At 28.1% G+C, this 15,687-nt stretch overlaps 1 protein-coding gene across 10 annotated transcripts; it reads right to left on the reverse strand.

Moving 5' to 3' along the window:
• Positions 1 to 5,231: 5,231 nt before the first annotated feature.
• On the reverse strand, positions 5,232 to 13,064 carry LOC126841393 (zinc finger protein 260-like). Of its 10 annotated transcripts, none has more exons than XM_050577852.1 (6): positions 12,884 to 13,064; positions 11,508 to 11,655; positions 10,712 to 10,987; positions 9,912 to 10,187; positions 8,864 to 9,092; positions 5,236 to 8,443 (listed from the first exon to the last, which is right to left on the reverse strand). In XM_050577852.1, the coding sequence occupies exons 2-6, from the start codon at positions 11,615 to 11,617 to the stop codon at positions 7,460 to 7,462; spliced, it is 1,875 nt and encodes a 624-aa protein (XP_050433809.1). In that variant the 5' UTR covers positions 11,618 to 11,655; positions 12,884 to 13,064; the 3' UTR covers positions 5,236 to 7,459. The 10 variants fall into 10 exon arrangements, 9 of the variants coding, with proteins under 9 accessions (XP_050433807.1, XP_050433809.1, XP_050433805.1 ...); XM_050577848.1 differs by having other exon boundaries at positions 5,236 to 8,247; positions 8,332 to 9,092; XM_050577854.1 differs by having other exon boundaries at positions 5,237 to 8,247; positions 8,752 to 9,092.
• Positions 13,065 to 15,687: the final 2,623 nt, after the last annotated feature.

A 15,687-nucleotide genomic window follows, 5' to 3' on the forward strand; every position in this document is an offset into this window, starting at 1 on the left:
TAAGTTCACGTTTTCAAATGGCAACATATGTTTTTAATTCCATAAATTTGTAGGCAAAAAATTTAAAAATATGTTATCGTTTGAATTATTAATTTTTATCCATCTAGTCGTTAGCTATGACTTTGTAAAGATATTACATTTTCTCTTAAATATTGTTATATTTCTTTGGTTTTCCAAAGACCGGGAGCCAATAAAATACTTATTTATGATCGCATTGTCCGATAGATGAGTACACAGATAACCAAACACAATAAAATGTTTTGTGATATTTTGTTTGACCAGCGTTTCATATTTATAGATTACCGACTTTTCTAACACACCGTCATGACAGGTAGGTTGACAGACCTATATTGACAGCAGCTAACGAATGGCTATTTAACCACAACAATCAAAAACCGTGGTACAAGTAGGTTGATAACTGCTGCTATGATGATAATACAAAATATTATTATCATTAGTTATCATATTTTTCTACTATCTATGTTCTACATTCAACAAGTAACAGCACAGTACAACAGATCATTATTATGCTATTTGAAAATTATAATTTTTAGTTTTTATAGGTAGTAAACAATAGCTTTAAAATTTGGCTTACAATCTCATAAGTGCATACATTGAATGGACACGCGTCGCGAAGCGTTACTATTATTTGTTTAGTTATGTTCAATTTATTCAAAATATATTCTGTGCTCAAATAATTGTTTTAAACAATTTACACTAAATAAGGAATTTTGGATTTAATTTGCTTACTATTTTAATTCTACAGTAAATATTTAAAATGTTGCTTATTTTACATTTATAACTAACTTTTTTTTATTATATAAACAACTTTATTAATAAAAAATAATGCAATAAAGTGGACTGTGTTTAAATGATTAAGTTGTCTAAAGACTAGATGTTTGTAAACAGTGTTTTAGGAACCTACAACAAAATCACAGTTAAGTTTGAAATTGTATTAATTATCAACTTAATTTAAGCCGGTAGTTCCAAACTGTGATTCAAAGTACTTTTACTTTTTTTTCTGTTTTCCCCATCCTGTTGGCAAAAAAGATTTGATTTTTCTGTAACGGTAAATTTTTCAACATCATTGATATTTTATTTTTTTTTAAGTCAAGTTATTTCTTATTAAGATCCCGTTAATAAAAATATGGATCAATAGTTTGTGACTCAATTACACAAAATCACACAGTGATACTCAAACTTCAGAAATAAAGTTAGGGTTTGTGTCACGCAAACATTAAATTATCAGAACTTGTCTTTTTTATTTTATTAATAACTATTAAATTAAATAGTTTATATGTTCTTATCTTTTTATTAGTACTTACTAATTATTATTATAACTTATAAGGTGTATAATGTTATAATAATAGTGATTCTAAAGCCTTTATAATAAAATATGTCTGTTTCAAAAATTTCAAATTGAAAAGTTAATTCTTTTACAGTTGAATCTGCTTATTTTGATTTTATGTATAATCAGTATTTTCTTATTTTTATTATTTTCTTCACTATTTAATATCTAGAAAATTAAAAGCTTAATAGATTTTAGTTGTTTAAAAAGAAAACCATTATTTGATATTTCCTTGTTTACTATACAAATTAAAGTATTGACATTATTAAACTATTATAACGGGTACGTTTTACTAAGATTATGTAAAAGTGGCAATATTAAATCAAAAATAGCCTTAGCTAAATTGTAGTATCTAAATTTAACAATTATTCTGTAATAAAACACATTTTTAAGGATTTAAATTTTATGGAATTTGTACGCGACAAGTTTGTCTGATTTTATACACATACATACATGTATACTATATTTATGTATGAATACAAATAATTATAAAATCAATTATACTAACTTATAATGCATAGTTGTTAAAAATAAAATTTGTTTACCTTTAATGATGCAAATAATGGTTAAAAGAATATTTGCTGTAATGCGTATGCGACAATTTTCCTACTTTAAAGAGTTAAAAACAATTTTTACTAATTTTTACTGTGTAGTTTACAAAATTTGAACATTGATAACACATAGTCAAACAATTGTGTTGATAAATTTCAACGACAAATATATAGTATAGTATAACATTTAAAGAACAATAATAATCTTTTGTCTGATAATATAAGTATTTAACTAATAAAATATTCATAAACTAATTATTAATACAACAATAAATTTAAAAATTACAAATGTTACTATTTTGAAAATATTCAATCAAAAATATTAAACAAAAACAATATCTATACATTTGAAATTGTTCAACTTCTACAATACTGATTTAAATTTTTTTCTTTTAACAATCGTTGGTAATTAAACAAATCTAACAAAATCAAAATTCAATAAATAAAATTAACTATAAGAATTATCTTAGGCAAGTTCAAAAAAATAATTTACTTGATTTACTGAATTCATTAAATACAAATTAATAGAATTATTACTTTTTTAAAGAGAGAATTATTGTATATTAATAAATTTGATATAAAATTTAACTTTGATAGCCAAATACCTGTGTCAGTTATAGCTAAAACTTTATGATAAAATATCCGTAATGTATGTCAGACACACAATATATGGGTTATATCATTGTAAGAAATAACTAAACTGAAAGCAGACATTTGAACTACCTTAGATAAGTTTAATCAAATAAAAATAATATACTTACATATTATTATAAATATTGGTATAATCAAGAAGCGATTCCTTGTATGTAGTAGTATGAAATTCATACATTAATTACTGATATTTTTAAAAATAAATGAAACGGGTATATGAGTATTATCAACCCACATACACAAATACATGCATTAATAATTATTTTAAGTTAACACAACACACTTTTCATTCAAATTGCTTAGTGTTGATATTATACATTCACATGAAAAAATGTCATATTAGAAATAAATGTTTTATACTTATAATTTACACCTTGATATATAATTGTAAGGTCTTGGGTCCGATTGGAAAGACATTTCCATAGCAATTGATACGTCATACTCAAAACCAATTTTACATGATAACATTGGTTTTTAAAAGATGAAATATTTTCAGTAAAAAAGCATTCAACCTAAAATAAAAAAAGCTAATTGAATTCGTATTGTATTAAATTATCTATTAAACTTTAATACACTTACCTATTAAATTAATGATGTGTCCAAGAATGTAACGTCAAAATAAAGTCGAGAGCAAATATTATCAATTGATATATTTAAAAAATTATAAAATAACGAGTTATGACATAACTACAATAAGCATGCTATCATATTTACTATAAAGTAAAATGTAAATTTACTAACATTTTTTAATTAAGTTTGCAATTTCTCATTTCACTAATGGAAAACGTGTGAACTTCGAAGTCGAAATTTGTTAGCGATGAGGTTATGTACAAATAATAAATATAATGCGATTTTGTACAAATAATAAAATATATTATGGGTACTGGTCACTCGATTATTCCGTGGTAACTGATGCATAGTTTAGATACTAGATTGTTATCCGAGATAACCAGCTAATGACTAGCTCCAGCTAGATTAGGTTAAAGTGTAAAGTCCGTTATCCGTAACAGTCTACCTTTCGTCTAATAATGTATGGTTATTTATTATATCTGATTATGATACGGAATGCGTTAACATCAAATTATTATTATATTTGATGTGATGACCGTCGTAATAAAACTACTTGTCTTTGTCGAATCGAATGAAATTATTAAGAAATATAGACAAAAATTCAAATCTTTACAAAGTCATAAACAGCGAACAAATGGATGAAAATTAAAAATTCAAACGCTAACATTTTTTTAGATTTTTTGTCTTTATATTTATGGAATTTAAAACATATGTTCCCATTTGAAAAAACGAGGTTCGTACTTATTTAACGTATAAGGGTTGAAGATAAAATTTTTCTAAATATTGAAAAATGTAGCTAAATATGTACCTAAAATTTTAGGGAAAAAAAAATTCGCAAAATATTCATACTTTCAGAGAAAATGAGTGTCTTACGTTAGTTGGATCACCCTGTATATTGCTCAAAGCTAAGAAAAAATATTATTTGTAATAAATGCACAGCAGCTTTAGTTTGAAGTCATAGTGAACCAAGGTCGCTAATAAGTAAAAAAAAACCGCGGTGGTTTAATAAGTCCATCAGTAGATAATATCATATAATTATGTAAAGTTGGTGAGTGCTTTTAAAATTTATAAAAATTAACTTTCAACAATACCCAATAATTTAATACATTTTTTAATTATAAAAGCCACCCCTCCCAGATTAATTTAAACAATATTTTCCTATCACTAAAAAAACCACATTTTAAATCAAGACCCAATTAATCACCATTTACTGCAACTAACTCATTTAGTATTTCAAAGCTATTTTAGAATCTGGGTCCATTATTACATATTAGGTCAGCCTACAAATCGAATAAGATCCCATTTAACAAAAACAATCCATTTTAAAAATCAATATAATTTATTATTACCTATAATTATATTTTATTATTATAATTACCTATTATTATTTATTATTCTTATTTGTATTATTATTAAACTTAGTGATTTTTTTTTTATATTTAGTACATATTAGGTACAACTACCTAATATGAAAAACAAACAAAAAAGGTATTGATTTAACAATAGGTACCTAGTCAATTTGTTTAAACTTAGATGCAGATCTGTGAAGGATTTTTAATCACAACAAATTAATAACTTAATAACTTTATGTATTATTACTAACAAAGTTGTAAAGAATATTGATATAATATATTAAGTATGTTGTCAAATTATTTTCGAATTCAGTACTTAAAAACACATTTTTGAGTTTTTTTTATTAAAGTTATACTCAAATGGGTTTTTAGTATTCAAACTTACAATAAAACTTAAAGTATGTAAAACAATATTTACAACATTTTAGTGTAATGATAATAGTTTACCAACAGTAAATTGTCTCTTGACTTTGTAAAGAAAAACAGTTTTCAAACATACTTACACGTTTAGTATTTTGTATTTAAATATAGGCATTATGAGATATTAAAGATGACACAATTTGTTTTAAAAGGATACCTCTTTGCCTTGTATGAGTTTACAAATTGTAGCTTATTGCAAAGTTCTTGTTTAGCGACACTCAAAGTTGAATAATTGTTTTACAAAAATTAATTTTATTAACTCATGAGAAGCTTACAACTATATATACATACATTTTTGTATTATGCACTATAAATTATATTCAATTTAAAATATCGGCAATGGCAACAAATTCTTTTTATCAAATTTTAAATTGGTTTGCTCTTAGAAGCATTCTATTGGAAATAGAAACACATGTTTTGTACAAAAATAGAGGCTATATTATGCGATATTAAAGATCTTAGCCGTGTTTTTATATTTGTTTTTTTTTTTTTACAAATTTTAAGGGTGAAGAAGTAGATTTTTCTAACTTTAATTCACCCAAAGTAAAAATTAGATAAAATTTATGCTTTGTAAAGTTACTAATTAAAGGAATTAGTCCAGTATTATAAAAGCTAGTGTACACAAAAAAAAATGCTCACAACTTTATAAAACCAATAGCCTTTCAGCTAAATACCTAACTGGAAATAAGTGAACAAAAAATAATGAGATGGAAAATAGTTGGATAACGTGTATTAGCGCGACACCTTTTGGTATTTTATACAAATACTGTTCTTTTAAAAAACATGTAACAACGTAATAAAATGCAAGTATTCTAAATTTTAATTACAATATAGAATATGTCAAGCAAACATAATTAATTATTTAAGTCACCACCTGACATACAAATAAAATCATTACAAATAATAATACGCATTACTTATTTAGTTAATTTATAACATATAAAAATACATTTTATATAGGCCTTATAAAAAAAATTGTAATTGTTTATAGAATATAATAACCCAATTGAATTTTACGAATATAATTGAGTCTTAGATATTGTCACCTTTAGTGATTTTCGCCAGCATGCACGCGTTTGTGTGTTGTGAAGTTCGAGTGTTGAGAAAAAGATCTGGAACATCTTATTTTAAGGCTTTTCATCAGTGTGTATAACTTTGATTATAATAACACGGGGTGAAACCTATTTATTACACAAAACCGCGGGGTCCGTCTTCTTAAATCTACACCACTGTTAATAATGTTATATCTATTGATACATTATTATTAGTAATGTAAAATAGACGTAACATATGTATATTTATGTAAAGTTGGTGAGTGTTTATAAAATTTATAAAAACCAACTTTCATCAATACCCAATATTTTAATTAAAAAAGCCACCCCTCCCAAATTAATTTAAACAATATTTTCCTATCACTAAAAAACCACATTTTAAATCAAGACCCAATTAATAACCATTTAATGCAACTAACTCATTTAGTATTTCAAAGCTATTTTAGATTTTGGGTCCATTATTACACATCAAGTCAGCCTAAAAATCGAATAACATCCCATATAACAAAAACAATCCATTTTAAAAATCAATGAAATTATTATTCTTATTTTTATTATTATTAAACTTTGTGATTTCTTTTTATATTTAATATATGTTAGCTAGTTGTAGCTTGAAAAAGAAACAAAAAAGGTATTGATTTTACAATACCTAGTAAATTTGTTTAAAGTTAGATGCAGATCTGTCAAGAATTTTCAATAACAGGTATACCTACCTAATAACTTAATAACTTGATGTATTACTACTAACAAAGTTGTACAGAATACTGATATAATATATTTAAGTGTGTTTTAGAACTATTTTCGAATGTAGTATTTAAAAATACATTTTTATTTAAGTTATACTTAAATAGGTTTTTAGTATTTAAACTTAGAAAAAAAATTAAAAGTATATAAAACAATATAATACCCTAATTAAATGTTGACGAATATAATTGAAACATTAATAATGTCACTTGAAGTGATTTTCGCCAGCATGCACGCGTTTGTGTGTTGTGAAGTTCAAGTGTTGAGAAAAAGATCTTGAGCAGAACATCTCATTTGTAAGGCTTTTCACCAGTGTGAACGCGTTCATGTATTGTGAGGGTCGATTTAGCAGAAAATAACTTTAGGCATACATCACATTTGTAGGGCTTCGTAAAATAGCGCGTAACCTTTCTCAATGTGTTTTACTCAATTACTGTTCGTTTAGAAAAAAAGCAAAAAACAAAATGCAAGTATTCTGAATTTCAGTTATAATATAGAATATATCAAGAAAAATTAATTAATAATTTAAATTACCACCCGACATACAAATACAATGATTAAAAAATACTTATATTCATTACTTAACTAATTACTTAATAACATATAAAAATACATTTTATGTAGGTCTTATAAAAAAAAATTCTGTAAGAGTTTACAGAATATAATACCACAAATAATTTTTTACAAATATAATTAAATCATAGATATTGTTACTTTCGACAGCATGCACGCGTTTGTGTTGTGTGAGGCTCAATTTTCGAGAAAATGACTTTAGGCATACATCTCATTTTTGGGCTTTTTACCAGTGTGGACAAGTTTGTGAGCTGTGAGTTTGTCCTTTCGAGAAAATGACTTTAGGCATACATCACATTTGTAGGGCTTTTCACCAGTATGCACGCGTTCATGTCTTGTCAGATTACATTTTCGAGTAAATGACTTTAAACATACGTCACAATGAAAGGGCTTTATACCGTTGTGCACGCGTTCATGTTTTATTAGGCTCGATCTATTAGAAAATGACTTTAAACAAACTGCACACTTGTAGGGCTTTTCTTCAGTGTGGACCCGTTTGTGAACAGATAGATTGTCCTTTCGAGAAAATGACTTTAGGCATACATCACATTCGTAGGGCTTTTCACCTGTATGCACGCGTTCATGTATTGTCAGATCACATTTTTGAGCAAATGACTTCAAGCAAACTGCACAATTGTAGGGCTTTTCACCAGTGTGCACGCGTTCATGTTTTGTGAGGCTCGATTTATCAGAAAATGACTTTAGGCATACATCACAATTGTAGGGCTTTTCACCAGTGTGCATGCGTTGATGTGTTGTGAGGTGCTCTTTTCGAATAAATGACTTTAAGCACACTGCACATTTGTAGTGCTTTTCACCTGTATGCACGCGTTCATGTTTTGTCAGATCACATTTTTGAGCGAATGACTTCAAGCAAACTGCACAATTGTAGGGCTTTTCACCAGTGTGCACGCGTTCATGTTTTGTGAGGCTCGATTTATCAGAAAATGACTTTAGGCATACATCACATTCGTAGGGCTTTTCACCTGTATGCACGCGTTCATGTATTGTCAGATCACATTTTTGAGCGAATGACTTCAAGCAAACTGCACAATTGTAGGGCTTTTCACCAGTGTGCACGCGTTCATGTTTTGTGAGGCTCGATTTATCAGAAAATGACTTTAGGCATACATCACAATTGTAGGGCTTTTCACCAGTGTGTATGCGTTGATGTGTTGTGAGGTGCTCTTTTCGAATAAATGACTTTAAGCACACTGCACAATTGTAGTGCTTTTCACCTGTATGCACGCGTTCATGTTTTGTCAGATCACATTTTTGAGCAAATGACTTCAAGCAAACTGCACAATTGTAGGGCTTTTCACCAGTGTGCACGCGTTTATGACTTGTGAGTCTCGATTTATCAGAAAATGACTTTAGGCATACATCACATTTGTAGAGCTTCTCACCAGTGTGAACGCGTTCATGACTTGTGAGGTTCGATTTATCAGAAAATGACTTTAGGCATACATCACATTTGTAGGACTTTTCACCAGTGTGCACGCGTTGATGTATTGTGAGGTACGATTTTCGAGTAAATGACTTTAAGCACACTGCACAATTGTAGGGCTTCTCACCAGTGTGTATGCGTTGATGTGTTGTGAGGTGCTCTTTTCGAATAAATGACTTTAAGCACACTGCACAATTGTAGGGCTTTTCACCAGTGTGTACCCGTTCATGTGTTGCGAAACTCGATTTATTAGAAAATGACTTTAAGCAAACTACACAATTGTAGAACTTTTCACCATTGTGTGCTCGTTGATGTTTTCTGAGGCTGGATTTTGTAGAAGAACCTTCTATTTTTTTATTCGCTTCATTACTTGTACCATTAACACTAGAACAAAGCATTGTCAAGCAATAAGTATAAAGTTCAAAAACAAATTATTCATATCACAATTTATAAATTATTATTATTATACATTCTATTTTAACTAAGTAAACGTACTGATTGTGCAAAAAAATTACCTAGTAGATTTGACTAATCCATCCAGTTTAGAAATATACAAGGTGATATCATCCCATCCTTTATGTGTTAAAGACTTACGAACTTACATTCAGACATAGGCGCAACTAGACCTACATTTAAGGGGGTGTTATAACTATGTATACCTGACTAATGAATAAAAAGTTCTTACCTTCAATTTTCATACTATTTGATATAATATAAAACATTTAAAAAAAAAATCTTAAATAACAAATTTCAACAGAGTATGAACATTATTACAATTTTATGCGTACAAATCAAGGATTGGGGCTTGAATTTTTAGGAGTGCTAATTTTGAGTCTGAGGGTTGATATATGCGCCTATGCGTTCACAAACTTGCGTTACCCACTGAACTGAAACTGTCGTCTTAAATTTTAAACTTTAGGGTTTAAACGCATAAAGCGACATATTTATTTAAAAAAATAACTTATTTGATTATTACCCCTCTATTTTACAAATTACAATTTGTTCATTATTTACCGTTAATTTCGAAAATAATGCACACCTTAAAGTTATAACTACTAGTTTAAAGTTATACAAGTGTTTAGATGCGAATTAGACAGTATGTTCTTAATCGAATTGTGACTAATTTAATAATAAGAACGGTATCGCGCTTTCATCAAACAATAAGATTGACAACTGTATACAAAAAATAATAATTGCCTTTACCTGGATTTGGTTTTGATAACTTGTTTTCTAATGCTATTCCGGGATGTCGAGTGATCACTATGCGCCAGAGTAATGTGTCGTGTCACTTTCTTTTTGGTAGCGAATGACATTTTACATATGTCACAGACAAATGTACATATTTCGTCCAAATCGTCATTTATCGTTGGCGTACCAGAAAGATCATTTTCTTCAATTTCAATTACAGATTCAAAACGATGTCCACTCAAGATGTCCACTTCAACTTTCACTGTGGTTTTGTTGCACGTACTTATGTCACTAAAAACAAAATTAATTTTAAAGCTGAAAAAAAGTATTTAAAAATATCTGTTAAGAATCATGCAGCTTTTGTAAATAATTAAATTAATCTAAAATGTTTTATGTGTCTCGTACATACAATATGCATATCTGTTATTTAATTAAAAGTCAACCTAAATTTGAAACGTAAGACTTTTAGTTTCAGCCGGGTGCTAAAAAGTTAGTGGGGGTTTTTTTTAATCAAATATAACTATTACTGTGATGTATTTAAAAATATTTTATTGTAAGCAAACCTATTTTTTTCAAAAAAATTACCCCTCTATTTTATAAAATACAATATTTTCATTATTTGCCCTTATTTCGAATATAATGTAATCCTTAAAGTTATAACTACTAGTTCAAAATTATACAAGAGTTATGATTCGAATTAGACAGTATCTTTTTGAACAATATGTGACTGAATTAATAATAAGAACGATATTGCGCTTTTATCTAAACAACAATAAGATTGACAACTATAAACATTAAATAATAATTTGCTTTACCTGAGTTTATTATTGACATCTTGTTTTCTAATGCTGTTCCAGGTTGTCGAGTGATCACCATGGGTCTGAGTAATGTGTCGTGTTACTTTCTTTTTGCTAGCGAATGACATTTTACATATGTCACAGACAAATGTACATATTTCGTCCAAATCGTCATTTGTCGTTGGCGTACCAGAAAGATCATTTTCTTCATATTCAAATACAGACTCAAAACGATTACCACCCAAAATGTCCACTTCGACCTTAACTGTGGTTTTGTTGCACGTACTTATGTCACTAAAAACAAAAAACAAAAAAATAATTAAAAAATATTTGTTAAAAGCTTTTGTACAAATTAGATTTAATTAAAATGCTCTATGTGTCTCGAACATACAATATACATATCTGTTATTCAATTAAAAGTCAATCTAAATTTGAAACGTAAGACTTTTAGTTTCAGCCGGGTGCTAAAAAGTTAGTGGGGTTTTTTTTTAAACAAATATTACTATTACTGTGATGTATTTAAAAATATTTTATTGTAAGCAAACCTATTTTAAAGATATAACTACTTATTTTGTTAACTTCATGGATAATAACACATTCGGTATTACAAAGTCAGATTAAACGTTGCCGTTTTGTAAACAGATATATACAGATAATATTTAAAATACTACATATTATTTTTGAAATGTAATTAAAATTATTATATATTTATTATTGTTCTGATACATTTTCGATAGCATTCAAATCATATCCAAACATTTATTACATTATTTTTTAAATGTATTTAAAATATTTAATTTAAAACTAATATTACTTAGACGCATCTCCATCGGTTGTTTTCTCAGAGTCTTTGGTAAACTGCTCTATAGACTGTTTATTTTCGTCCTCTATTTTTATCTTGGTTGTCTGGATATAATTGTCCATTTTAGTTTCAATTCTGGGTGGTTCCTCACTAAAAAAAACTATAAAAAATAAATTAGATTTAATAAAATTTGAACAAAAAAACATGATTTATCTCTCAAAAATAAACTATAGGCCGACTTTAAACTCATTAAAAAATTAAAATACAAGGACTAACACAAATAAATAAAACAAACAAAACCGTAACTATTTTCATTCAAAAATTTAATTTCAAATTCCATTTACATCTACTCTTAAATAATAAATATGTAAAAAAGTCTTTATTTTTTTCTGGCAAACGTAGATTATATTTGTTAAGAAAAAAATATACTTGTTAACATACAAACATTAATAATAACTTTAATCAAACCATTGTTGATTAACGGTAAATGGCTTTTGCCATTGCATTAATTGATGTTATATTTCTCGTCATAATATCGACTGCCCTATTAAACAATGTCTTTTTCCAAATTTCCTCAGGGAGAGCAAAATGAACGTTTAAAATTTATTCAAATTTATGTTTCATGACATTTTAAAAGTAATTTATTTCTAGTTTGTTTAGATGACGAGATATACGACTTTTATTATTGGCGCAAACTACGATATAATAACCTGGGAAGTTGACTAATTTAGAAAAAAGATAACTCAATATAGGTTGCTTACAGATGATATACATATTAATACAAAATGGGTATTATTCAAATATCATCAATACTAATTTTAAATAGAACTCATGGTTAACAATAAAATAGCTAGCAATGGTTTATAAAATAAAAGAAACAAAATTGCGCAGCTAATGCCATTATCACAACTACTAATTTTTTTGTAAATTGTCTGGCATACAAAAAAAAGGCATTACATTTTCTTTGTGTGGTTCTGGAATTACTTATTCTCATATTTTAATAAATATCTCCATTTGGAATGGCTCACTCTGGTCGTACATGTTATCAAATGCAAGTAATTGAATAACACACAAAACTTTTCTTAATTAGTTCAGTAGTTAGGGTGCAAATTTACCAAACATAAGAAAAAGTGTTTTTTAATAATGAGGCCAATTTATATAAGAAAAAAGTGGCATCTACTGTGGCAAATGGCTGTAGTGACTAGAGTTATCGTAACTACAGCCATTGATAGCGAATCTCACTCTACGGGTCTAAAATTATTGTACGCAAGAATCGTTTAGACCGTTTTAAAAATCACTATAGAACTTGTATACTATGTAGAAAACTAATCCATTCATTAGAACAAATAAAATGATAATAATTAACCAAAACGTTACTCAAGACTTACTGATATACGTCTACGAAACCCTTGGTCGGAGCTCCTAGGCCTTAAACCTAAAACGTCAGGTATAAAATCTTTAATCACACACTTTATGCAATTTAAACTTTTTTTATATGTAAACACACAACATAATATTATGAGTTTTAAAAAAAAGATGATATATCCTCCTTGATGTTGACAGTCTACTCTGTATACACGAGTGTGAAGTTAGCCATAAACGAGCCAGCAATATTTGATAACAGAAAGTGTCATGGCGTTGGTGTATGTTGTGTTGCCAATACACTTATTATTCTAAGGGGCAGTCCATATATACCCCAAACACCGACGATTATTATTATACGATATCGACTTAAATAATTAAATATATTATAATTATCGACAAAACAGTAAGAGTATATTATTTAACTTAAAAAAATGGCACTTGGGGTTTTGCGGCCGCCGAACCCAACCCAGCAATAAAAAAGCGGCCGACCGCCGACCGATTGCCGACCTAAACCGACGGCAGTTATGTCAATTTTGACAATGTTCCGGAAGAGGTCCCCTCAATTTGATTATACCAATCGAAAGCTTACTAAAATGTCTAAAAATTCGTCTCTATGAAAAAAGTTGGCACCCGGGGTCTTGCGGCCACCAGAAGCCGCCGAACCCAATCCAGCAATAAAAATACGGCCGACCGCCGGCCTAAACCGACGGCAGTTATGTCAATTTTTGACAATGTTCTGGAAGAGGTATCCTCAATTTGATTATACCAATCGAAAGCTTACTAAAATGTCTAAAAATTCGTCTCTATGAAAAAAGTTGGCACCGGGGGTCTTGCGGCCACCAGAAGCCGCCGAACCCAATCCAGCAATAAAAAAACGGCCGACCGCCGACCTATACCGGCGGCAGTTGTCTACTAGTTTTTTTTAATTGATGGTAAATAAACTAAGGTTAATTAGTGTCTTGTTTTTATTTTATTTTATATTTGTAATATTATTCATTTTTTTTTATGACTGTTAAATAAGGTTTTATAATTTTTCAAGATAATACAAATCATATTGTAACAAATCTACAGTCACCAAAAAAACTATGTATGGAATATTTAATTTTTCAGGAAATAGTTAATTATGAAAAAAAAAATTATAGTTTGTTATTTAAAATAAATAATATTATTGACTACCTATATAAATATATTATGTTAAAATACACTATTTCCACTGAATTTTGCCAAAACAAACTAAGTGGTGGATATGGTACGTTTTGGCGCGATTCGTTTCACAAAATTATGTTTTAATGTATCTAAATTTAAATTTACATATTAACAATTATCATAAATAAGTTCAGAATTCTTTTATGCATTTTTAGAATATTACAGTTTTTGTCTATGACTTTCTTATATGCTACAACAGAAATTCGATGTCACTGGAAAAAGCGAAAAATAGCAATAGCACGTTTTGCATTGTCGCCCTTCAATTTGGGTGTTCTTTATTATAAAGCTATTATTTAGTAGAGTAGTGCGACTGCAACAAGTACTCGGGTAAATTATATTAACTACAAACTGTTTAAAATATTTATTATGCTAAATATCCAGTTTAACCAATAATACTTTTTATTATTATACTAATATTAACTAAGTTTAAATGTGTTTAATTATTTAACAACGACTCTTAGTCCTGCCGATACCGTTAGTCGTTTAGTGTACTGTACGGTCCTTCACAGACGCGTACACTACAGCTGCAACGAATGGATATGATTTTTCTTATGCTACATTAAAATGATGTAGGCTGTAGCCTGTAGGGCATGTGTACAAATTGCTGGAAATTATTATTCTACAGCTAAATATTAAATAAATATTATGAAATCGTAATGCTTAATTTATTTTCCTACTGCTGTAGTCTACTACATAGTACACTTACAAAAAAATAATTCTTTTAGATTTTTTTTTATTTTTGCTTAAATTTGTATTTACTGGCCTATAAGTTAGCTACGCAAAATGTGTTTTTTAAAACCACCATGGACTATTTCAAAGGGATGATAGAATATCGGGTCTAGTATGATTATAAAATTAATTCAATAACACAATGTAATTATGTAAGCAGCTCATAATTCTGGGTTATTGTTAATTTATGTTAATGGATTATATTATATATTAGTTTATATTATATTATTTTATATATTATAGTTAGGTTGTTTTGCAGGATGTCATGATTGGCTAAATGACATCATAGCCCATAGGCCTTAAACTTTTAAATTGTTATTACACAGTATTTCTTATTGTAAACTAGGTCACGTCTAGTTACCCCTTGTAATTATTTTTAAAATTCGTGGGTGCGCGTGAAAAAGGGGTTAAGTCAACCACTATGAACTTTTCAGGAAATGGAAAATAAAGTTTAGAAGAATATGTAAGATCAGGTATTAGGATAAGATAAATATCTTTTTAATAAGATAATAAAATAACTTGTTTTATACTTTCCTGTATAAATTAGAATTAGAACACTATTAAATTGTAAATTCAAAAATATTTAAGTCGACTTATTACAAAATACACTAAGATCAGAAAAATAGTGACATCTCATCAAACACTTCTTTATTATTCATTGAATATTACACTTAGACTTAAACTATAAAACACAAATGATAGTTTTTTTTGTGAATTTGTCGGTGCATATAACTCATTTTGCACAAAATGTTGACTTAACCTCTTTTTCACGCGCATCCACGATAATATTATTAGGCCTTCCTAGTTCTCTAAGTTAAACGTCATTCACTAATTTATATATTACTATATAAACTGTTTTTTAATTAACCACAATTAGGCCAGTTACTTATGC

Source organism: Adelges cooleyi, unplaced genomic scaffold (genome assembly GCF_023614345.1).
Source record: "Adelges cooleyi isolate 19-005CV unplaced genomic scaffold, UGA_ACOO_1.1 ACOO_flye_CR_arks_rails_tigmint_CR_PRNA_381, whole genome shotgun sequence".
NCBI lineage: Eukaryota > Metazoa > Arthropoda > Insecta > Hemiptera > Adelgidae > Adelges > Adelges cooleyi.